The following is a 25,593-nucleotide window of genomic DNA, read 5'->3' as shown; positions in this document are numbered from 1 at the left end:
GATGGTATGTGGATCTACGGTTGAAATTATACCGTCCCCGACAGTACTTTTCCCTCTAAATATTTGGTTACTTAAAGCTTTGCAAGTGAAAATTGGCAAATTGATGCCCAAATCCGTTTGTTGGTCCTTGGAATAGGTCAGCATTGACTTTCGCTTTTTTACTTTTTGCCTGGTCAAATAATAGTTGGTACTCTAAAATTCCAGGCAACACGGACAAAAAGGGGTAACATGCAACCTCTCATTAAACTTGGTCATTTCAAGAAGATTCAAACATAACGTGCGAAGAGTTGATTATTAGCTCGCGATGAAGTTGAAGGGCTCATAAGTTACCCTATGTTGGTAATCAAGAAACTAAATAAGAGTTGGTAAACTCATATCAAGTGGAGACTTCACAGGAAAAGAAGTTGATTATTAGCTTAAAGTAAAGTAATAATTTCTTGCCGATAGGCATGCGGCCTTGCTAATAAAAGGATCGAGAGGTAGGAACGCTAGTATCATAGGTGCGGCGTATTAAATTATTACCAGCAGTAGCTTGTAGACATATATTTTAACACGTCAAATTTATCATTACTTTAGAAATATAATTTGCAACTATCTTTCAACTATTCATTAGTAAGTTGGTAGGTTCCAATCTCCTATCGCGACTCCGAGTGTTCTTCGGATACGCATTGCTGATTTAACCCGTGCAGGGAAGCCAGTTGAAAACAAGAACATTATAAACGAACTTCCAAGTTGGAATTTCAAACTTCATCACCTGTGCTACCCGCTGGTAGCGATGGTTCTTGTAAAAATATGTGTATGAACACAGATTAATTGATCATATTATCGGTCCGAGATTACTACATTATCTCGTTGAACTATACAAGTCAATGCGCGTGTAAAAACCTAGATTAAAAGACAAAACATAGCGAGAATATATTATGTATAGGCATAAATAAATTAGAGCACCATCCTGACACCACACCCATCATTAATAGAAACCTAATATTGGTTACAATGTATATTGAAAAATTCTTGATAAAAGAAAATATTTTCCACGAAAATCATTTTCAAGAAAAATGGTTAGTCTTTATTTGTTTGGTGATTTAGGATAAGTAATTTGCTTCTTGCTATACGGAGAAGTCGTTTCCCCCACTATAACTTGTTATTTACAATCCATGAAAAACGTTTTTCGTTTAGTTTTCTGTCATCCTAACATAGGAAAATCAAAAATGGTTTTCTGAAAATAATTTTTCTTTCAAAGAAATGGACCCTAAACAATCTTTCTAATAGGTTATTCGCATGAATTTCTGCGTCTTCGTTTCATTTCCATTGGTCAAGTTTTTTACGCACACTGCTAGACATGATCCGCAAACAGGTTTCACTGCTTCACGCAGCAAAGATGCAGGCAGAAAACATTATACGGGTAACAGCTTAGGACAACTTGCGCCAAAGCAATAACTGTATTACTCCATCATTCGAATTTTCAGAGCTATCACAAATAATCACAAAGTGAATTTGGCTGTCACAAGACAAAACTGGACACAGTCGGTTGATTTTGCCTGAAAAGCTAAAGTTTGATTACATTCCCTCCCAATCCCATACTAGCATATCCCGATCCTTGTGGGTATCTTGTTCAGTCGCCCCTATAAAGGGGTATCAAATCTGTTCTTAAGTCCCAGCGGCGAAAGAAAAACTAACACCTTTATTCCTCTCAATATTTTCCTTGAACGAGCAAGAGACGAAGTAGGAACCAACCCAATGGCAAGACTGGGTAAACTTCAGAGAGAGAGAGAGAGAGAGAAAGGAGAGATTGAACCTGCAGAGAACGAGCAGTCGAGCGAGGAAAGGAACGGACCAGTGGAGCGAGGAGCTCAGTCGAGCGAGCGAAGGAGAGAGCGAGGAGCAGTCGTCGTGAGGGAGAGAGCGGGAAGCAGGAGCGGAGGCATGTAACGACATGGGAAGTAGGGTTTTGTGTTTTGAAAGGGCAAAATTGGACTTTCAACTAAGTTTTTGAGGACAAAAAGGGAAACTGGCAAATTTCATTAATCGAGAGCTTTTTTGAAAATGTTGAAACCTGCCTTGACCTTTAAGCTTCCCAAAGGCTAGCATTTTGCCTAAAGCCCAAGAACTAAAAAACAGGCTATACTATTTTGCTTCTAGCATTCTCATGTACTAGCGTACGCTCAAACTCAAACCTAGCGCGACCCTAATGCGAGCCTCCAACAATACTCCAGTGATGCAAAATTTGTCTGTCGGCGAGCCAAATCTAATGCAACCCCAAGCAATAGTCGCTTGGAGTCAGAATCGGCTCGTCGACGACCATATTCAAACTTGCTGGATGCTCACCGGTCGCCCTTTAGTGGCCTAAATCCTTGCCGGTAAGTCGCATTAGGTAAGGACATTTCTAGAATAATGAAAGCTAAGCGAGGGCAAAGTTGGAAGAAAAAAATGTATCCGCATTCTGGAAAATGCAACATTCCAAAGTTCCCAACTAAAATCCTTTAGAGAGTTTTGAATATGCAATTGCATCTCTCCAAAGCTCCTCAAAAGTTTTGCCAAACGCCGTTTGCAATTGCCAAGGAGCTTTGAAGCCGCAAAGACATTTGGCAATAAACCAAACACACTAGGGGCCTTAGAAACTTGTGCGTAGTTGCAATTGGCATCCGCCCATTATTTGGCAAATAATCATAATGATATAATTGATTTCAACTTAAACTATTAGATTAAGTCCTAAGAACCTCTTAATTCGCTAGGCAAGGAAGGTTCATTTAGGGATAAATTGTCCAAAGAGTCGTAAACCTATTACACTATTATCAATTCAGTCATAAATTTTTTAATTTTGCCAATTAAGTCCTAATTTTTTCACATTTTGCTAATTGAGTCCATCGCTTAAATTTTTTCCAAAAAAAAAACTTGCCCAAAAATCGCCGACATAGACATCATTCCATGTGACATGACCGATACTAACGTAGATAATTTTTATATTGTATTTTAGTATTTTTCAATTTTTTCATCTTTTACTTTTTTTTTTTCTATTTTCCTTCTCTACTTTTTTTCTTTTTCTGGTTTCTTTTTTCTTTATCCCTCCAACTATCGCAAGGCCTCGTCGATTGCCGGTGAAGGTCGTCGGCCTTAGGTGAGCCCTCGCCTACCCTCGCTTGGGTAGCCAAGGGCAGCCCTTTGCTAGATCGTGGGCTGCCCTTTCCAACTTAACCGAGAGTAGCCTTCGCCTAAGGCCGAGGCCGACGAAGGGCAAAAGTGCAAAAGGAAAAAAGAAAACGAATGAGTTGTTAGATGGTCGGCATTCACTTCAGCGACTTCCAAATAAAATTGGCCCGACGGACTCATTTGGCAAAACGTGAAAAGGTTTAGGGCTTAATTGGCAAAATTAAAAATTATTTTGATGCACGCATGAGTTGTTAGGGAAATCCCATATCGGATAATTTGTGCGGTGTACGGCAGTTAATATATCCTAATTGGTCCATAACTCATTGGCTTAAGTTTTTAAATAAATATAGATTCAATTGAATATGTAAACATAATCGAATTTAGGCTCCCTCTTAGTGATCTCTCCAAGCAAAAGGTATCGGTTTTCTCTTGCGAGCTCCCTAACAAATTGGTATCAGAGTTGATAGTTCGATTAAGTTTCTAGGCAGTGGGCATTCCGGCGTAACAATGCAAGCCTAGTGGCAGATTTCATAGTTCGATCCGAATAAAGATATCTTGATGCAAAAGGATACATAAATTAAGAGAGATGGAAGCAGACTTAACACTAAACTTACAATGAGAAAGATATCTTGATGCAAAAAGAAAAAAGAATCAAACGTGAGGGGGAAATTGTTATAGGAAAATCCCATATCAAAAAGCTGATATGGTATAGAGCAATTAATATATCTAATTCGTCCATAACTCAGCGACTTAATTTTTTAATAAAAATTGGTCCAATTGAATATATTGATAGGCTCAAGTTTGAGCTCCTTCCTAGTGATTTTGCTAGACGAAAGGTTTCGAGCTTCTACTTTGGGCTCCCTAACAAAAATTTTAGGATACAGTTTAATAGGTTTAATTATTTGAGACAATTTTCCTTTTCATTTAGTTAGTCCAGAAGAATAGGCATATCTACCTGGGAAATAAAACATTGCATACAATTATATTACTAAAAGCCTAAAACATATCAATAATATTCAGTACAGCATATCTGGAAGAGTAACACTGTTTAGTAGTCAGTTTTGGACTACTATCAAACATCAATTTATCTTCTTTTTCGGCCCTAACAATTAAGTTTTAGAATTTTCAATTCTTAATATCCAGCTTTACAAACCGGCACTAACGTCTGATAATCCTAGTTAACAACTTAAAAGATCCAATTAAATCAAAAATTCAATTAAGTATTGAGTGAAAAAGGGCTTAGTAAATTTTGTCAATAGATAATATTTGCTGCATCAAGGTGCAAGAAGAGTAATTGTTGAAATACCTTCTACCATCATCTACAAAGTAATAGAATCTCAATGGTGGGACTTTAAATAAATCTATCGGAAATTACGGCCATACACAACTAAACGAAGCCACCTCCCACGATCGGAAAACTTTTTTGTAGAAACCGTAAAGGAAAGACGAACCTTTAACCATGCCAAAGCGCAGAGCCCATGTTTGACTATGTACGAGCCAGGACAGAGAACGACTGATGTCCTAGATTTAGAACAATATGCATCCAAAACCCTGGAATCACCTAACAAATAAGTCCCCCAGTCGAGGTCACGAGTTAGCTAATCGCTTGCCATACCCTTAGTGCGGGCATTTCTGCACTTTGCTAGCTAATTCGAGCTGACGAAGTATACCCAATCCTCCCACAGCAGAATGCAAAGTCTCCACGGCATCAAACATCTGCCTAATTCTTAATCAGCGAAAAATATTGTCCAAGCTAAGACATGGTCATTTGCCTTCGGTAAAGAACCCCAGCCAGCCCTGCTTATATTGCAGCTAGAAACCTATCCTGATGGCATTCTGTACAGCTAGGGCAGCAACTGGTTGTCAGGGGAGGGCCGCAACTCTTGATCTACTTCCTGTGCCAGAGAAGAGCTCACAGTTAGATGGTACACAGACAGCTTAAATGAAAGTCCAATTGCCCTCTTGTTCTGGCTTAAGGCCCAAATTTGGGTATATGAGTTAGCAAAATTAACTAAGCTTATAGTATAAGGTGGAGGAGAAAATTCTGCTTTATAGGGGCAAAGGCTATTTTCATAAGATTAGAATCTCGTTTAGGGGATTCAAGAGATGGGTTTGTCTATGATTATGCATATAATAAATGATATTCTGAGCCGCAAGTAAGAGCTGGAAAGTAGACTGGAAAAAGATTCTTATATGTTATTTGTAGCCCTCAAAAGAATTTAGCTCTTTGACACCAAGGAAAAAGAACGCGGCAAATCAAACACATGTTTTGCTCGTAAGGAAATAGAAGTCAAACCACCTTCTTTTCATATCTCGGCAATGAGAACTTTTGCAACAGCATTTGAAGGCCTTCACAGGATGATGAAGATCATCGAAATCGATACCATAATCCTGCGATCATTTATTAATGTATAGCATAGCCATAGTTACAGGAACACACTTTAATTCTGGTCGAAGCAAAAATTGGTGAAAAATGGTAAGTGAAAAGAGAAAGAGAAAGAGCCTGGTTTTTGCATGATTCTGTAAGTTTATCTCAAACCATAGCTTCCCGGTGATAGGGAAATAAATCATATAACAGAAGCAATGTGCCGAGGCCATAGTGAGCACCAATTAAAAAGATCAGCATTAGAATGGAAACCATTAATCATTCATACGTCTATAAGGTGAAAAGTGCTTTTCATCAGCCAGGGAGGACCAACAATGTCCAAAGAGCTCACTCAAAGTGACAGATGATCAAATAAAAGTCGAAACTAGGGGGGAGAGAGAGAGAGCAGCGGCAAATTTATCAGACAAAATCTAATATAATCTTCTAGCTTTTTTACCAGAATTAACACGAAAACAGTGTGATCTCATCAGCCAATCATTCGAAAGAAACATTTCAGTACAATATGATCGCATAAGTAAATTTTGATCAAAAAGTTTCAGTACCTAAAGGTATGGCATGGTGGCTTTTCTTGTAACATCCATGGGGACAATTACGGGCAAGAGTGTAATGCCACGCATGTTTAAAATGTCATGTGCAATAGGCGTAGTAAAATTGTGACAAGCTATCATTTAACTCCTAAACAATACAAACCACATTATTGAACTTCCCATATTTTCTAATTAATTGGCACCAATGTATCTGTACTCCATTTAGCAAGAAAATTCAACTAAATATAGATACACTAACATTGTTCTGTCACATTTTTTATAGCAAATGAAATGCAGCTGGAAAAAAATGGACAAAGGGATGATGAATATACTGACAATTAAACAGAACAATCATTCTTTCTAATACATGCATGGCCATTCGACTGAAATTCCAATTCCCGCAAAAAAAAAAAAGCACTCATAGAAATGGGAATGGATTCGGAAATCAGAAACACAATAGCATTAAGGGTAAGCAACCGGGCCGGTTCAAGGCCGGTTCACAACAGGAGCAGTTCGGTTTCCGGTTCCAAAAATTTGGATACCAGCCTTGACCAGTTCGGTTCCCGATTTTATACCCTAAACCGGCCAGTTCTACCCAAGAAGCTGGAACTGCAAGGCCAGTTCTAAGGTGAAATCTGGAACCAAACTGGTTTTGAACCGGGTTACCACTAACGTTAAGTGAGTTCTTTTACTCTTTTCTTAAGACGGACAAAATTTGCTGAAGTTGAATATGTTTAACACATTATCCTTAAGCAGAAAGAATTTTATTCATGTTTGACACATACATATTGTATAGATGTTAAAATACAAGAAAGGAAAAAACCCCAGTTGCTTCCAGGGTCAACAGGTTGGTTCTTGTTCCAAAAACTGAGAACTGGCACCGAAAGGATAGGTTCCGGGTTCCGGATCTGGAGCCTACCCACCCTGGAAGCAGTCAACCTTAAATGGTATGCTAACTAAGTCCCCTTTATCCAAATTCATAGGAGGGCAATAGCCCTTGATGACTCCATGCTTGATCCAACTGAAATCAGAATATAGTGTCATGTTTATGCAATCTAGGGATTGGGAGATTCTACTTGCAAGATTGGTAGCCCCTTCACCTATAATTAGCTCACTAAAAGATTAGGACTGCAGGAGATATCTAAGATGGCCATGCACAAAAAGATTTTGTTTTTCTCATATGGAACTACTCTATAGATAGTACGTTAAAAATCCTTACCCAATTTAACTCTTCAAAAGCACCAACTTTTCGAGTAGTGAAAAACGCAAGCTGCAAAAAAGAAAGTCTTATCAACAACTCTGAGCCTCTTCCTTCTAAAGGATGCAATAAATATCCCACAACATTAGACCAGAAATCCTGCTGCCGCAATAACCTATACAAAGTCAAACCAGTGATTCTCATACATGATAATAGTGTCGATCAGGTGTCTCTACTTCAACCGGAATATCAATCAAGTTTGCATCAAAACATCTGCAAAAACATGGAGTAAACAAGTATGATGTCACAAAAGGATGACGCATAAAGTAGGATTAAGCAACATATGCCATAAATATATTTTGCAGAGCTTACTCTAATCTTCAGCTTAAAAGTCAGAAAAAGATATATCCTATGGGTACTCAAAGCCCAAGTGACAAAATTGTCTGAGACAAGAGATATAAAAGAAGGCACATGCTAAAGAGAAATAAGCAATAACAGTCAGATCTGTGGATTTATAAAAGTAAAGGCATGCTAATGGAGAATAACATCATAATGTTTGTATGAAGGCACAAAGTACCAATGTCAAATAGAAATATAATTGGCAATGATTTTTTTCTACAGAAAATCAGTAAGGGTGCCGTTTAGTCCTTGCTTTACCAGTAAATGTGATCATATTTTACAATGACAACAAGAGTAAATTTGTCATTATGGATCTAAACATTCTTCCACGCCCAAAAGTTCAAACAGAGTCTGCTGCAAAAGGTGCTTCCAAACCGCTCTTAGGCAACTCCAACTTCTCCAAAGCACAAGAAGTACTCAGTCCTATTCTGCCACTCCAGTGACCAAGGGTGAATGTCTTCTTAAGCGGAGTAATGTAACTCCCTCTTTCCAAAGGCAGCATATTGATTACCCAGTGGAACAGAAAGAGAACAAGAAGAAACAATATCTAACAAGGAAGAAAGCCTAGGAATTAAATTAACAAATTGGCTCCATGGTGCAAAGGCCTAATCAAAGACAATCATCAAAGATATACCTGTGATTAACGAACCTGGCAACATTGCCATGATACGTCGCATCTAAACACAGAGCCTCTTCATCCAGCAAGTGCCCTTCTGATCCCCAGTCCGCATCAAGCATGACCGGGTATGTATGTCTCTCACGGCCATTTTTTTGCATATTACGATCATATAGCTCTGTATTTGTCACTATTTCCCCCACATATTCACAAACGAAGGTTCCCTTAGGTAATTCCTCCAGTGTTCTGACACCCCAGCCTTTTCCTTCTTCAGTCAAGAAAACCTGAGGAAAGAGGAAAAGCATCTTGATAAAAGAAGCAACATAATTTAAATCTGCAAACTAGATTATCATGAGAAGGGAGAGAGCAATAGGCTTAGATGAGTCGAGCATTCTCGAAAAGTACAGTCATTATAAGATATGTACTTCAATATTATGACTGTACACCAAAACATGTCATGAGCATTGAGCAATTCAGATCTTTAAGTACTTTAATGCATTTGATGAATGTTGGTGGAAATTCTTCAAATGAAAGATGTCAACTTGTACAATTTACAAACTGTTTCAATCCCCCGAACCATGAACATTGGATAAAAAAGTCAACTGCGGATATCTCTCGTATCTACAGATAGCCAACTGACTAACATTTTACCCCAGCTCAACCATAATTTTGTGTTCTTTACCATGCAGGCGCATTTACCATGAACCGCACAATACTTTATTGCGGTTGTGTGGTTCTTTTTTCTACAATTATAATTCATGTACGGAGAAATGAGATATGTTAACATAATTCTATGTTCTTTTACCACAGTTAAGACGCAAAACCACAAAATGAGACTTTTCTACCCTGATGCATGACTAATATGGGCAACAAGGGATATGTATGCATCTTAATACGGCAAAGCTAGCCAACATATATTTGTGTGTGTGTGTGTAAAACCCTACACAAATAAAAATAGAGCTCACAAAAATTTAAACATGATTAATAAAAATCAATTATGTATGCTCTCGCAATCAGTTCAGATCAATTTGCAACTAAAATGATGCTCGCACCAAATGATTTAAAGAAGATACTTACTTGCAACTTACACGTTATTCCTCTCTGTACTACTCTATTTCCACAGTGCATACCACATCCACATTTTCTCCAGCATTCTTTAATGAACTTGCGAATCAGATGGCCCTTGCATTTTTCAGGTCTTGACTCATTCCTAGACCTCTCTATTGGGCAGTCTTGACAGTAAACAAAATCCTTCGCTTGGGGACTCACTTTCGTCGATTTACAAGATTCTAGAAACTCTTCCTTGAGCTGACCTACTGGTGTGTAGGCAAACTCCCCACCAGTTTCACGGGCACACGCACATGGCAGTTTTGAGGAGAGACAGTCACCTATACAACTTGAACAGCAGTCGTCATCCGCAATCCGAGCCAGTGAAATTTGCACATGAGCACTTTGGTAAATTATGTTATGTGGTATGTAATTAAAGGCAGGAAGTTGCTCATTACCAAGATCATCTGCCAGAGAAATTTTCACTTTTTCAGCACCTTTTGTTATGTCAGTGAGGTCACTGTAACGGCTTTTTCTGACTGAACTGCAATGACGGCGTCGAGCATTGACGGGACCACTTGAACTTGTACTAGCAATTGAGTTTGAAATTTCTGAGTCCTTTCTAGAATAGCTTAGAGCCTTTGTGTTTTGACCTGCGATCCCATTGGAGTTTGAGACACTTCCTATGATGTCAGGAGACGATTTAGTCATGCCAGATCTTTCAAAGGGATTACACCCAAGATCTAGATAACTTTCACAGATATCTTTCAGCAACTTAATAACAGAAAACTGAGACCCCACAACTTCGAAGGACTGCAAATATTTGTCCTCCACAAATTTCAAAACAGCACCCAATTTTGGCCTCTCAAATTTCCTTTGAGCAAGGGCCTGTTTGCAGTCCAATGATAATTTGACTTCTCCCAGAGGCGACGAAGCAATGTTAATATGACCCCTGCAACTGGAAAGATCATTGCTTAATGGGCAGTCATCCTTGTCTTCCATATCAGCATGAGAAGATGTAGCAGACTTCAGAAACCTGGTCTGAGTACCATCCGATGGAGAATATTGCTCTAAGTATGCCAATTGCCAAACCAAACAAATCAGAATAAAAAAAAGTACATAATTCTTGCAGAATGAATACTATAACCTGGAGGCCTACTGGAACTGTTTCCTCCAGAACATCAAGCTACCCTGAATCATAAACTTGCCAGATATCAAATTTTCTACCCAGGAGAATGAGAGGAATGTGTCCCTCAGATAAAACACAAGGTGTGCATCTAGTTAAAATCATGTTCGCCTAAGCATACTCAATATTTGAATTTGCTTCTCTAAAAAAGAAGCAGAGATCGCCCGGCATGTAGACCAACTTAATTACAATTTTCACCCAAACAGAAAAGAACGATTAACGTTATCTTCATACCTGCTAAAAACGCCTAATAGACCCATTACACTCCTCAGTAATAAATGAACAGCTTGTTTCGCTTCTACAAAAAGCAGAGCAAAATTTCCCCACAGTACGCACTCCAAAAAAAAAAAACTATCACAAGACACGGACTTCAGTTGACAATTTGGATATCTGTAAGAGTGTTCACACTATCAAAGAAGTTATTACAGATGAACACAAAAAGACCATAAACTACAACTGTGGCTCTCACCTTTCATTTACCCAAATACATATCAAAGGCATAATCGACCTCCTCGCTAAAGAATATGCCGTAGCCCAATGGCCTAACCTAACGGCAGATTGCATATAACAAACTACACATACCTGAATGGCCTAGTCGGGTAGGCTCAATCATAGGAGGCAATGTCGCGACGGAACATGTTTTTGCCCTACTAAGCTCTTTCTTACGAATTTTACCGGGCAGGCCTTCTATCGAAGTCTGACCTAGTCCAACATCCCCTATTGCCTGCTTCCTAGAAGCCATCACTTCACTTTTAATCAAAGAATGACAAGAACTTGTCTGCTTTGTTGTGTTACTGTGTTGCACGTGAAGCAGTCGGGAATTATGGTTGGTTCCATCTCTAAAACTTCGTTGCGGTGACTCCACAATTCTGTCGGAAGAAGTTGAAAGTTCATGATCTCCTGAAGCTATATTTTTCATACCAACAAAAACTTGGTTTTCCTGCTTTTCCAAGTGCAGCCTCTTAGATGGTCTTTCACAACCATCTTGCCCTGCAGTACTCCCATTTCCATCACCTATATTCTGTATGGAAATAAGAGAGAAATATTAATGAGCAAAAGTGAACACAATCAATAATAAAGAAGAAGTGTGCGTCAGGCAGGAGATAAAAGAAGTGGAACAAAATGATCATGCATCTAAAACTAAGCAGTTACAGTTACTTCCAAGTTTCTGAGTTGTTAGGATACTTCATGAAAACAAATAGGACTGTCCTCAGCCAATAATGTTAAAACAAAATTGATATTAGACGAAAGAATAAATGTGGTGACCTTCTCTTCCTTGGACTCATAATATGTATCTATGAGTGTCCGGAAATTCTCTCCTTCTATTAGTTCCCATTTTTTGTTGTAAACTCTTAAAAGCTTCTTCAAAATTGGCTTCACCTCCTCATCAGGAATGCCCAAAGCCCTCGTTGCTGCAAATGCCTGGCGCACCTTAACATCTGGAGCCATCAATTGATCCAAAAAACCTACTTTTGATTACAACAATGTCACCTGAATTTGGAATGTCTATTAGATCAAAGTCAGAAAGGAAAGAACTGTTAATTAATAAGCAATTCATTACTTGGATGATTAAAAGGAGAAAAACAATAATCAACGATGAAAACTTTCATAGAGAGAAGTTACTGCAATTGGTAAGGCTCCACAAAGGTACCAGCGAGATCATAAAACACATTACACACAAGGGATTCACATTAGCGGTAATCACACATAATGGCTGTCGAAAAGTCCAACCCAAAAGCTGAACTTTTAGAACAATTGGTAGTGATCCCATTAAATCTCACATGATATCGGAGCCCGGATTACCAACAAATCTGGACCCAACAGACACACGGGAGAGATACGGGTTGTTGCCGCTCTGACCCAAGTCTTGACCCGATGTGTGAGAAGGAGATTGTTAGGGCTTCCCACATCGGTTGTGAAAGGGGCTAATGCTTGGTTTATAAGTGTGATGAAAAGCCTCGTCCTTTGAGCTAACTTTTGGGATGAGAGGGAATCAAAACCACCCAACACTTGGAGATTGTTGGAATTGTCCCACATCGATTGTGGATGGGACTGGTGCTCGGTGGTCTTGGGCTTATCTCATCCCAAAGGATGAGGCTTTCCCTCACATTTATAAACCGGTGATCTTGGGCTTATCTCATCGCAAAGGATAAGGCTTTCCCTCACACTTATAAACCAAGCACCAATCCCTTCCATAATTGATGTAAAACAACCCCAACAATCTTCCTCTCACACATCAAGCCCCGGGTCCGAGCAGCAACAACCCATATATCTCTCGTGTGACTGTTGAGTCCAGACTTGTTGGTAACTTGGATTCTGATACCAAAGTTAGAAAATCCAACCCAAAAGCTTAAGCTTTAAGAATAGTTAGCAATGGTCCCATAAAATGTCACAGTGGAAACCAAGACAAACTTAAATATATGAATTGCCGGTAAAATTGCTTATCATATAATAAACTGAGTCTCCTTATTCTTCAAATCCCCTAAGTAAAGTAATAGTGGCAAGTAATTCTCCATGGTTATTTTAGACTTAAACCAGTAAGCATCGAAGGACCATATACCAAAAACATTAACTCTACATGAACAACCCCCACTAAGAACTTCATCAAAGAAATGAGGATGTAAAGGCCTTAGTTTGACAGATTAATTCCGCTCACAGAGATCATTGTTGTCATAGTTTTCAGCATCAAAGAGCCTTACATTTATGTTAAGAGTGTTGAAGCCTCTATGGCATACAGTTAGATTCCTACTGACTTCTACAAGAATCAGTTAAAAAAATTTCACTGTCGAACACAAACTTAGGAACTAGGAAGGGAACTACACTTATCTATTACCAGAATTAGTCCTCAACATGCTAATGTCACATTTGACAGCTCAAGGTTTTACTAGGATAAATTTTTCCCTCAGTCCTTAAATGTTTCACATTCCATTCAAGATATAAACTATTCGACTTTGCTTTTAGATCTAACCAGAAAACTAAGTGGTCTTTCCCATCATCGCTAGGCCAAAGACCATAGAAATATTGGTTTTGTAGTTACGCTTCCACAAGATGTCCAATCATAAGGTAAAGAAAGTAATAAAATGGCTCGCAACACAGGAAAGAAAAACTTCCATTCCACCTGCTGAACATTAATTTCTTGCATTATCTTCACACAATTCCATCAAATGGCATCCCCTTCACTAACTGAACAACAAAATACAGCTGTAAACATTCTTGAAACAGATAAGAACTATCGAAGTAATATCTCACATTGCTTGACAATGGGTCCTAAATGCTTTTTATGGTTATATGGTCTCCCTCCACCTATTAGCTTAAGCTTTTGTGTTAAATTTTCTGACATGGTATTAGAGCTAGTGTTGTCCCTTTCGCGAATGTGCGTGGTCAAAATTCCATGTGAGTGTATGTAGTCAAATTTCACATGCCGCTTGTAATTTGACCTACACATCAGAGGTGGTGTTGAAGTATTATCCCAAATTGCTTGACAATGTGTCCTAAATGTTTTGTATATTCAAGCGGTCACCCTTCACCTATTAGCTTAAGGTTTTAGATTTGACTTTCTAACAAGAACCAATCATAAAAAGGATAGACCTCAAAATGCTGAAGGTACTCAGCGAACTGATCAGCATTGTCCAACCATCTGAAAAGAAGTCCTCATGTAGCATTTCTATTGCAATAACATAGAATGAAAACAAGGGAAGAATTCACTCTTCAAGCACAAATATTTCAGCTCCTCCAACTCTGTATCTATTCAATATGGAGAATGTAGCAACCCTATAATCCTCCAAAAGAGAAGTTGATGAAAATAGATCATATTTCATTTGCCAAGTTTCCCTATATTTCGAGGAAGAAAAGTCCAGGTCTTGTCACCTGAAGCTATGGTATTGAGGCAATTGCTTTCCATGTAAGGAACCACAAAGACAAGTCTCCAAAACATTCCAAAATATAGCCAGAGATTACGTCAGATTTACACCACAGAGCCTTAGCCAATACCAAGCCTTGTGTAATCATTTAGAACTAGATTAACTAAAATGATGCTCTGATTTTCTTGACCCAAAACTTAATTGCACAAAATTTCACCTCCACCATTAAGCTTTCTAAGTAGCCAGGAAAAACCAGATTTTTAGTGTATGTATAAAGTTTCTAGCTTAACGATGAGACGACAATTGACTCAAATTTAGTTGAGAGTTGCCTTCTTCCTTACAGACAGATGTTGAATATTTTTTACTTGTCATGATCAATACATTTATCCCAAATACTTGTTCTGCTCTTTTCATCTTATCATTGCTATGCCATATATAGAATCCTCCTAAAGAGAACTGATTGCACATAAATGGAACCTTTGCGGGTTCTCATACAAATCTCCGCTCATACAGCCAAGAGAAGTACAAAAGTATGAAGCAACTCCAACTACAAGCTGGCTTCTAGATCCCCATGATAAGATTCCTGCTCTTCCTTCAGAACCATCATCCTTTCAACAACTCCATTCACCCAGCAAGCATTATAAAGGAATCAAGTTCTCTCATGTCATCACACCAGCTCGCTTCGACCAACTTCCAAGTACGCCAATATCACACTCACTCAGGCCGTATTACCAACAATCTCAATACACGTGATTTCGGGCGATACACCCATCACATCTTGACACTTTTTGTGGAAAATAAAGCAACAACATAGAAAAACACTAGCTTTCACTGTCAGCAATCAAAAAATCAAAAGCAGGAACAAAATCGACATCACCTCAACCGGCAAAAACATAAGCACAAGCAAAACCCACGCACCATGACTGGAGGGGCAAAAAAAGGGGCAGAGCTGACCGCATTAACACGCATTCCACATACTGACCTGTTGACAGCGCTTTCAGGACCGAAAAAAGAGACAATGTGCTGATCACGCCATGCAAAGAGCGCTTCTCCGATCAAAAAATCTCTGCTCCGCGACGAAATTCCACCGTAGGAGGATTCAGCGACCACCGCGGCCAAGCATTACCGCGATCGCCGCTCGACATGCACGAGAGGGCTTGGAATTTGTAGCAGAGAATCTGCAGAGACTCGACGAACTACGAGAGAGAGAGAAGTGGGGGGAGAGGGCGCATGGAAAGCGCGTGTATTTGTTTGGGCGATAATTTTCAGGTGCGGTCCAGTACACGGGACAGCGCTTTCTGATTCGCTGTGCACGAGGTGGGATGTGCGGGGCGGTTTGGTTTGGACACTTGTCGTGGCGAGGTGCCGAGAGCAGGTTATTTTCCATAGATCTGAGCGCAGGAGAGTGGTACCCTTGGAGCGGCCAAGATATATTGATGACCATAGTTTCCGCTTTCTTAGGGGAAGGGGGATTCTGTGGGGCCTCGCCCGCCGGGCCGGTCGACGTTGTGCGATTTATCCGTGCAAAGCTTGTGCACTTACCCATTGAAATATTTTAATGGCCAACTATTATTTAATTCTTACCGACAAAAAAACTATCACCTAATTAAATTTTGGAAAAATTTAAAAGAAAAATTAAATTACCTTTATTTTTTCAAAAAAAAAATCAAAATGGATCTTATTTTAAATAAAGACATGAAGTATCATTTTTCTTCGAAAAAAAAAAAAAAAAGCTTCAATAAAGATATTTTGATCATTTATTTTTTTAATTTTCTTTTTCTTTTTTTAAATTTACTGTTCATCGTCTTCTACCTTCTTTCATCTTGTTCTGAACCGGGTTACAGGTCTTCATGTTCACCAAAATGGGCAGAACCTTCTCACCACAAAAAAAATCAGAAACCACCGTTTAGTTGCCATTCTTTTCCGACGCGTCGTGGAGGAGGCGAACCTTCGTCCGATCCGGCGAGGGCTGGGCGAGCCCGCCCTCGCGGCCGTTGAGGGCGGCCTCGCCTCTGCTCGACAGCGTCAACCTTTCGTCTTTGAGCCCGACCCATTTCGCTCGAGTCCTTCGCTACGCTCTGCAATCTGTGAAGCACTTCGCGAAATCCATGGCTTGCCAGATGGAGACGGCAAATTGGAACCTCGACGAGGCAAATCCGATCCATCGAGCCGCGAGCACTTTGCCATCGAACCGTTCGTGGCCAAATCGATCTTCGAGGGCTTCAACTTCCCCAGCTTCGCGCTCGTGAACGAGAGTCATCGAGCGAAGTCCCCAAATCTTCTTCGATCAGTTCAAGAAGCTCGAGTCCGTGACCCCCACGAGCTTCGTCGCGCGAAACACGAGCTTGTTGTTCGCGAGGTTCGCGAAGGCCAAGTACCTTCAGCTCGTGCACGCGAAGATGGAATGCTCCTTCGTCGGGAACCTCAATAACCGGAAGGTCGTGAGCTTCGACGCAAACGAAGATGGAAGAAGGTAGAAGACGATGAATAGTAAACCAAAAAAAAAAAAAAAAAAGAAATAAAAATAAAAAATCGGTCGTTTCTGAGTTTTGGTGGTGGGAACTGGGAAGGTTACACTCAGTTTAGTGGATATGAAGACCTGCAACACGACGCAGAACAAGATGGAAGAAGGTAGAAGACGATGAACAGTAAAAAAAAAAAAAGAAAAGAAGAAACGAAAAAAGAAAAAAAAAAAGTAAATGACAAAAATATCCTTGATCATGTCCCTTTTTTTTAAATAAAAAGAGCACTTCAGATCTTTATTGGAAACAAAATCCACTTTGGATCCTTATTTAAAAAAATAAAAGCAGTTCATATTCTTATTTGGAATTTTCTCTTAAATTTTTAATTTGGATGATCCTTAGCTTGATTATCATTTGTGAGTGATATTTTTGTGCACTCGCGATCAGATTGATAATCATAGTTTTCCGAACGGAACAATCGGCGATGTAATTTTCTAGCTTAGACGTAATTTTTCTATGTATACAGTAAAATCGAAAGAGATCGTACTCTTTTCATATAAGTATGTCGGGATGGATTTTTTTTCTATGCCCTTCCTAAATCCGTTAACAAAATCGTGACATAAAGGTTAATCAAGTAATCAAGAAGCGGGATTGAATCTTTCCGATTTTCTAAAGCTGGATTCGTTATTTTCTAAAATAATTGTTTAAATTCTTTCACTGCTTTTTTCGTACGTAATGTGGCGTGTTATGGACATAAAAAAGATTCAAATTAGTGTCACTCGTAAGCAAAAGATACACTAAGTTTCACAAGTTAATAGTTATATATCATTTGTTAGAGAGATATTTAAGAAAATCTCGCATGTCCTTTGATTTTCTATATCTTTCAAAATTGTGCATATATCTTCTTATTTATTCATAAAATTGATCATAATTGATTATCTTATTACCTTAAATAGTCATCTTGATGGGTTTTGTGGATGGGCGGGTGCCCAAGGCTAACTCGGCCCATTGCCCTCTTGGATAAACTGTCGGAGGTAGTTATCTCCCGAAGTCAAATCCGTGGACAAACTCTCTCTCTCTCTCTCTCTCCATTGTGAGTATGGAAATCAAGGTAGCCATTGGTGTGATGTACTCAATTGCGATTAGTGATTCAAGATGATTTTGGGCATGTTTTCCGTTGTTTCTATTGTGTAGATTTAGGAACATGTTTCCTTCACATCAGACATAGAGGACAGGTTAGTGTGTACTAATTCTAACGATGGGCTGTTCACTAACAAGAACAAAAAAAAAATGAACAAGAGAACCCAAATGCCAACACGATTTCGTCATCTTTTCAAGCACCACGCACTCTCTTAATCGGGGTTAGCAATTTCCAAAACTACCCAAAAGTAGGCTCTTTCATTGGAGTATTAGTGTAAAGGATCCGGCTAGCATGATAGTATAACAGTATAACGGTGGAATACCAAGTCATAATGTCAGAGGTGGACAAAATCGACATCTCAAAAAATGGACTTTCAAGAATAGAGGTACCTCAGTAACTTTTGAACTTCGTGGTAGTCCTACGTCAGATCTGGAAGGCGGGGCAACAACTATGTCTTTTGAGCTTTGAAACCCCCAACCAAACCAGCTGCTAGAATCAGCAAGAGAGGCTTGTACGAAAACATCTCTTGATGGGCATCATCAACAGCAAAACAACGAGGGAGACACCTGTTCGAATCCTCTCGAAACCGGAAGCCGCGTCGAAGATCGACATCGATGGATCTTACCTTGAGGGGATGAACGAAGCTGCAGTAGCCTCATGTTGTTCGAGATTGCTAAGGTCTCTTGGTGGGTTTCGTAAGGAAAGTGAGGGTGTCTTCTGCAACTCAAGTTGAAGCTTTGGCTCTTACTTGAAATCCTAAATTTCCTTCTGTTGCGATCTAACGAGAGGTTGGAACCAGAGTCGAATCACTCTGATCTGAACACAAAAAAAAAAAAAAAAGTGTTGAGCGCAGATTAGATGAGTTCGTATGTCACTGCTTTACCAACAAGGCTTGGGCCAAAATAAAGGCTTGTCACTCATCTTAGCTTGGTCCATTGTTCCCGCGAACAAATCAAGTAGCGGATTGGATCGCCAAAACCCGAAAAACGATACGTCCATCCTTCAAATTGGGTTCTGTATGCCCCTCAAGCCTGTTGGGCTTCTCAAACTTCTTTGGTGTGTGCATAAACTTCAGTATTTTCAATGAGAATTTTGTTTACAACATAAGAAACCCCTCCTTATTCGTGTTTTCCAACTAAAGTTCCCTATTGTACCGTGGATTTGATTGAAAATTCAGTTATGTCATGATATAAAACATTGATTAAAACATTAAATAAGAAGAATTCTCTATTTATTGGGTGCATAAATTGATGAATCTTTATTCGATTTCTTTTTTTTTTTTTTTTGGCAACACCTGCAACATTGCTAGTGAAAATGAATGGCTTGTTACTGCGATTACATGTTATATTTGAATTTACTTTAACATACATTGAATCAGTGTCCTAAAGAGATTCAACAACTAGTATTTTATGACTCAGAAGGAAGAAGTCCACCTACACTAGCTGGGAAAATCTACTTTTCTTTTCTTGTAACATTTTATTACAAACTCTCAATTCAATTTCTGACCGACTTTATTGATTTTTTTTTTTGTTAAATAAATTTACCAAACTTTGCTATCAAATTACCATTTTTAGCTACTGTTGGAAAATATAATGAAATGGAGTAACAATACAATCAAACTTTGAGGCGTGTAGTCACTCTTTTTTAGGATCAATTTACTCCACGAAGTTGCTATAGGTTTTTGGGAAATTTCCTTCAAAATACAACAGAGTCAAGGTGAAAATACTGGATAGCAATTCCAGTAAATCTCCTAAAACTCTCTACAAAATAATGAAAATTTGTTGTCTCTCTTTTGAAGGAAAACAAAAGAATAAAAAGTTAACAACCGAAATTGAACATAATTGTCCTTTATATAATACTAATAGAACACACCTCTTGGTGTCCAAACCGCCCATGTATGAACGCATCTATTCATGTCCGAAACATCGTACCAATTCATGTTTGAAACATTACAATTCGGATATGACTATTCATGTATGATAACAATCATTTGAATATAACCATTCGTAAGTGACAATCGCCGTTCGAACGCAACTGTTCATGTCCGAACAATCACAATTAAAAATATAGAATATAATTATAAAATAATCGATTTCGAAATTAAAAAAAATTAGGGTTTATTTCCTTCATGCCAAGTGCGTCTAATAATCATGCAATCACACGTACACTCGCACGCGGGTTTAGTGAAATCTAGTCCACTTGCCCATTTTTTTTTTATTTTGAAGACTATTGTGGCATTATAACTAATAAAAAGACTTACACTCTTCTTTCTATCCTATGTGGGATTAAAAAGGCAGCATTTGTTGTATAAACAAACTTCAATAGCTACCTTGCTTGCAATCTTTTAAATTTGCCAAGTCTTATGAGAAAGTATCAACTTATATTGCGTTGATTACCCACTTTCTTCTTCTCTAGTTGGGTTGCCAACAAGTTTTGTGCCAGTAATTTTTGTTCGAATTAGTTAAGAATATTCATTTGGGCTTTTTCTTAACAAATCTATCTTATTTCTGACAAAAACTAACTTTGTTTCGATTTAGTTAGCACAAGAATTAGCAACTTGGGAACTCTAGCTAAAGCTTTTAATATCATAAAGATGGTAGTAACTTGCCGACAAATTACCTTAAGAAAAAGTCACCGATCACTATTCTTTCAATGCTTTTTTTTTTTTTTACGATTATAAACCAGTAACCGCTATTGAAACTTCCCAGCACAGAAGAGAATTTTGTATTTTTTGGCACGGAGTGATAGATTTTGCCAACTAAGTTAAGAGGCAAAATAGGGGTGAAGTATTTCACACCTGTTTCAAACAATACAAGAACAAACCTTCAACCACTTTTCTTTTTCTAAATGGAAAAGATAAATCTTCTGTCAACTTGATGGGATTAGATTAGTGGCAAATTATATATGTGCACGCACGACACGAGTTTAATTTCCCGTACAACCAGGCCACCGTAAACAATTTCATGTTCAAATCACCCATTCGAATTATGGCTCGTAGTTACTGTCGAATATCTAAATTCAATCCTATCAACGATGCAAGAAAGTAATGGAAATTCGCACAACACAAGAATTTACGTGGTTCGGCAATGGAGATGTTCCACCTACCTCCGTCCACGGGGAGATGAGATCTGTTTCACTAATAACGTAGAAAAGTGTACAACCGCTCTTTCTCACACCCTCTCTATAATAGAGACCTGTTTCGCCCTAAACATATATCACGAAACCCTACATGGCACAAATTACAAAATTGCCCACATAGCCTAAAATATTTAATTTTCCCATAGAAATCCTTTTATAACCGAACATAAAACGCCTCTGGCGGCTCGGGGGCCTTTCGGAACCGCCTCATAATCTCTTGAATAACAGAATACAAGACATCAACCTCAACAGTTACCAATTCAAAAAAACAGTTGCGGCCTCTGGCCTTACTTGGTCCACAAGCGTGAACACCAAAATTTTTGCCAGTTGAATTATTAAGCGGAATGACTAATTATGTACTTGAATTAGTAGCGCGATGGATATTCGAGTGATGAATCCATGGACAATCGGTGTCGGTTTTGAGTACAGTGAAATTGGTCCACGCAAAACCCGATCCCAAGAACTCCACCGACCTACCCCACGCCACCGCCGCCTCACCCCCCATAAGGAGCCCCTCACTCTCTCTCCTCTCTCATTTTCCTCCCGCCCATTTGTCTCTCAAAATCTCACATTTTTCTCTCTTTTCTTCCTCTTCGGCGACACCACCCGAGCGAGCTCCTCCTTCCATGCGACATCGGCAACTTCCTTGGCTCGACAAAAGCTGTCCATGAGGTCCTCTGGCCATGCTCAGCCCTCGATGCCGCTCGTTCCCTCCCTTCCCTTGTCGTGGCGGCCGAAGTAAGGAAGAAGTGATCAGGGTTCATTTCGTTGGGGGCTAAGGCAAGTGTACTTCTAACCTTATGGCTAGATTGCCTTCGAACTGTTCGATTTAGCATGAATTGGTGTTTCCGATTATGGGTATACCGAGCGGGTCTTTTAGCTTGCATGGAAGGGAAAACATGGATGCAAGTTCGATCGGTCGCTTGCTTTTAACATCTTCAGGACATGGGTAGTTGGATTATGTGAATGAATCGTTTAGGTTGTCATTGCAATGAGGTGAATCGAGGTTGCTCCAGTTGTGGATGGAACCGCCGGCCGTGGACCATGGATAGCGTGCAAAAGCTTGTGATTGTTCGTTAATTCATTTGTGAAATTTAGGCTATTTAATCTTGAGTAGACTGGATTTGAAACCGAATCGCTTGTGAGTAGTCAATTAGTTTCGAGACGAAGGTGAAGCTACTAGTGGTCGACCATAAGCTATGGAGGAATTAATTGTGCGATCTTGTGACTGGTGTAGTTTACTTGTCAATTTATTCTTAATTGGATGGTTAATTGATGATTTAGACGTCTTGTTAGAGATACTACTTGTTGAGCTTATAGCTCACTCCCGTTGATTTAACCCTTTTTTTTTCAGATAAGCTTCCCATTTGAGAAGTAGTGGACATAGCTAATGGCGTTGGAGCTCGCCGATGGAGACGGTGAATAGTATCCCAAAGTAGACGTTACCCTTTTCGACTCCTCCCAATGTGTTCTGTGGTTCCGTGTAATGAAAAGATAATGTAACTAACTAGTATATATATTCGGACATTCCTGTTATGTATGTGTGTATCCATATAGGCAGTGAACCCTATGAGTGAGGCCACACCCTTAGGCGTCGTGCCTACTGTTCTTATGCATGCACTTGTGTATTTTGCATGGCTGTATGCTTGATTTATGGTTCGCTCTTCTGCATGCGCCCTCTATTATTATGTATAATATAAGATTAAAACAGAGCTCACAAGCAGCATGCGCCCTGAGACGTCATAACAAGGTTCGATGCATATCTTATCGATTGGATGACTTAACTGTCTGTTGATACTTCCTCATCAATAGAAAAAACAAAACAATACTAATAAAGAAAAAGAAAGAAAGGCATAGGTTGAATTTTAAATTAAAACACACTGTAATATGAACAATCACATCCATGTGTAGCGAAATCCTCACATTCTAACAAGTTGGCCCTAAGTGGAGAGAAAGAGACTTTCCACGGTCACACGTCCAAAGCCAAATGAGCACACGTCCAAAGCCAAATGAGTTGGTGTAGTTCCTAAAAGTCGCATCTACTCCATCTGTGTCAATGTCTCTTTTCATGCCTGAGCGAGAGAGTAGAGAAGGAAATAGGCTGGGGTGTAGCTTGGAAGACTCGTGAGCTCTTCTCAACAATCTGCAACAAAAAAAACCGTGTTTGGAACTTGTTAAAAGCAAGGAATTCGACCCAAAATGTCGCGAGAAACGGAGGACGTTGAGGAACCGAATCGACGGGTATTTTGACGTATCGAATACAGAAAGAGATCGCCCGTGTAAAAACTTTCTCGACGCTTGCGAAAGAATAGCTCGCTCACCGTCGTCTTTCCGGCCGTATGACCTGAGAAGCAGCAAGAAGAGAAACCCTAGCACCAAAGCTCCAGCTCCTCCCAGCACGAGCGCTATCCGTTTCCCCGATTCTCCATCTTCTTTGTGTTCATCTTCTGTTCAAACACAAACCCTGTATGAATCGCAACCATCCTAGGCACATGTCTTTCAGAAAGTAATGTTGTTTTTGTTCATTTCTCTGTTCCTCTGGAGGACAAGTTTGTAGCGGTCGCATTTGAGATTATTGCATGCATGTCGGGTTATAGGAAAAATCACTGCATGTGATCTAGTCGCTGGGCACAGACAAGGGTGACAATGTACCTGGATACCAGTAACCGCCGCCGCCTCCGCCTGCTTCTCCTCCATAATAATACTGAAACCTCACCGAACACCGGTCAAGGAAAACCTCGCCGGTGACCGACTTTGGGCACTCCTCCTTCACCACCTCCACTGCCGCATTCACGCACTCGCCGCAGTCGCAAGGCCCCAGATCAGCCTCGCACTGCGCCTCCACCCTGAACTGGCCGTACTCCGTCTCGTACCTCCCTCCCTCTCCCTCTTTCCCCTGCACCACGCCTTCCTCGAGCGCTTCGAATGCCGCGTCTCTCTTTTCCACTAGCCCTTCGATCCCCTCCACTTCTCCCGAGTCCTCGCATTGCTTGTGATCCATCCCATACTTGGACACCCCGCCGCCGCCCCGTGGCAAGATCTCAGCCTTCCGGATAGAGAACTGGTCGGTCTCGTACTGGACGTAGCACCCGGAGAGCCGAATTTTCGCCGCGTTTGACTTGTCGCACAGAGCACGCGATAAGTCGGGGATCCTGGCGACGCACTCATGACACTCAGAGCCGGTGAGGGCGGCATTGCACTGGAACCGGCCAGAGACGCCGGAGAGAGAGTCGCCGACGGTGGCCTTGTAGAACTTGGACCGGGAGGAGCGAGAGACTAGTTCCTGGAACAGGGACGAGAGTGTTCGGGAGTGAGGCGATTCATCCGAGTCGGTGAACGCGTCGCCAGAGCAGTTCTTGTACACAAATGCGGTGTAGTTCGTGCTCGGCTCGAGTAGACCGTCGGTGCGAGGTACGATAAACCCTAGAAGAACAGAGAAAATCAGGAGAGAAAATGGAGAGAGCGTCTCCATCAGATCAAAGATTTTGAACCAGCTCCTGTAGAGAAGATGAGCATAATAATTAGGAGGACGTGATTAAAGATTGGTGAGGAAGACAAGTGACCAGATGGACCAATCAAACTTCTTCAGATGCATTAATAGAATAGTACGAATTGGTGAATTTTTATGTTGTTTGTTCTTGGAAGTGGGTGATGGGAATATTATTTTCTTGCCAACCTTCGTCTAACTAGTAGTATTTTTGGTTTGTTTCCGCAATTTGGAGGGAAAGACAACGAGAGGGAACGAGTACAAGTTCAAGCCGTCGAATTAAGTCAAAAGCATGACTTGTACTAACCATGATTGTTCTAAGAAGTTTTAGTGAAGTGGTTGATCAACAAACACCATTTTGTTAAATTGGATCATGCTAAGTGGAAGTTATTGTGGTTTTCCCTTGATTGCCGTATGCAACACAACCAGCATCAACCTGTGCTACGTGATGGGGACTGTGGGTGCATTTGATTCGGCATTTGAAAAAATGAAAAGTTTTTTAACTTAAAGAGCTTTGAGGAAATGCGATGGTATTTGGATAATTCATTTTGTTGTATATTTCGTAAAGCATTGGCAGAGAGACAGCGACTAGGCGAGCTTCGGCGACTGCAACTACAGGCAAGCATCAGTGGCTTCTGTCAGCCAGGCTAGCATCAACCGACGACCCTTGTCACTGTAGATCTCTGCACAACCCTCATTGGAGCGCAGCAAAAGCACCAGGAGACGAAGGTCGATGAGGGTTAGTGAAGCCCAGGTGAAGCTCGTCGCCAAGGTCACGACCCCAAGTGAGGCTCGCTAGGGTAGAGCGACCTGTGACGATGATCAAGCCGATCGTCCATTTCCATCTAAGGAAAAAGATGTACGGCATGTGACAAGATGGGAGTACTATCTCAAATTACGAGGCGAGCCACAAGCATCAAAGAAATTCGGCAATCCATTAGATGTTACTCGCCCTTCAATGCGTAGCCCGCGATTTCGACCCAAGATTCCGCGTGT

At 40.1% G+C, this 25,593-nt stretch overlaps 1 protein-coding gene and 1 pseudogene across 8 annotated transcripts; both read right to left on the bottom strand.

The window, feature by feature from the left end:
• Positions 1 to 4,534: 4,534 nt before the first annotated feature.
• On the bottom strand, positions 4,535 to 15,517 carry LOC115726000 (histone-lysine N-methyltransferase SUVR4). Of its 8 annotated transcripts, none has more exons than XM_030655693.2 (9): positions 15,348 to 15,517; positions 11,776 to 12,015; positions 11,092 to 11,530; positions 9,354 to 10,393; positions 8,295 to 8,560; positions 7,468 to 7,534; positions 7,283 to 7,333; positions 5,450 to 5,541; positions 4,535 to 5,045 (listed from the first exon to the last, which is right to left on the bottom strand). In XM_030655693.2, exons 2-9 carry the CDS (start codon positions 11,956 to 11,958, stop codon positions 5,039 to 5,041), a joined length of 2,145 nt encoding a protein of 714 aa, XP_030511553.1. In that variant the 5' UTR covers positions 11,959 to 12,015; positions 15,348 to 15,517; the 3' UTR covers positions 4,535 to 5,038. The 8 variants fall into 8 exon arrangements, with proteins under 8 accessions (XP_030511553.1, XP_030511558.1, XP_030511555.1 ...); XM_030655698.2 differs by having other exon boundaries at positions 11,890 to 12,015; XM_030655695.2 differs by having other exon boundaries at positions 11,776 to 12,000.
• Positions 15,518 to 23,214: 7,697 nt separating this feature from the next.
• Positions 23,215 to 24,685, bottom strand: LOC115725995 (annotated as a pseudogene).
• Between the last annotated feature and the right edge of the window lie 908 nt (positions 24,686 to 25,593).

Source organism: Rhodamnia argentea, chromosome 1, assembly GCF_020921035.1.
Source record: "Rhodamnia argentea isolate NSW1041297 chromosome 1, ASM2092103v1, whole genome shotgun sequence".
In the NCBI taxonomy this organism is placed as follows: Eukaryota; Viridiplantae; Streptophyta; class Magnoliopsida; order Myrtales; family Myrtaceae; genus Rhodamnia; species Rhodamnia argentea.
This window is presented reverse-complemented; position numbering and strand designations above follow the sequence as displayed.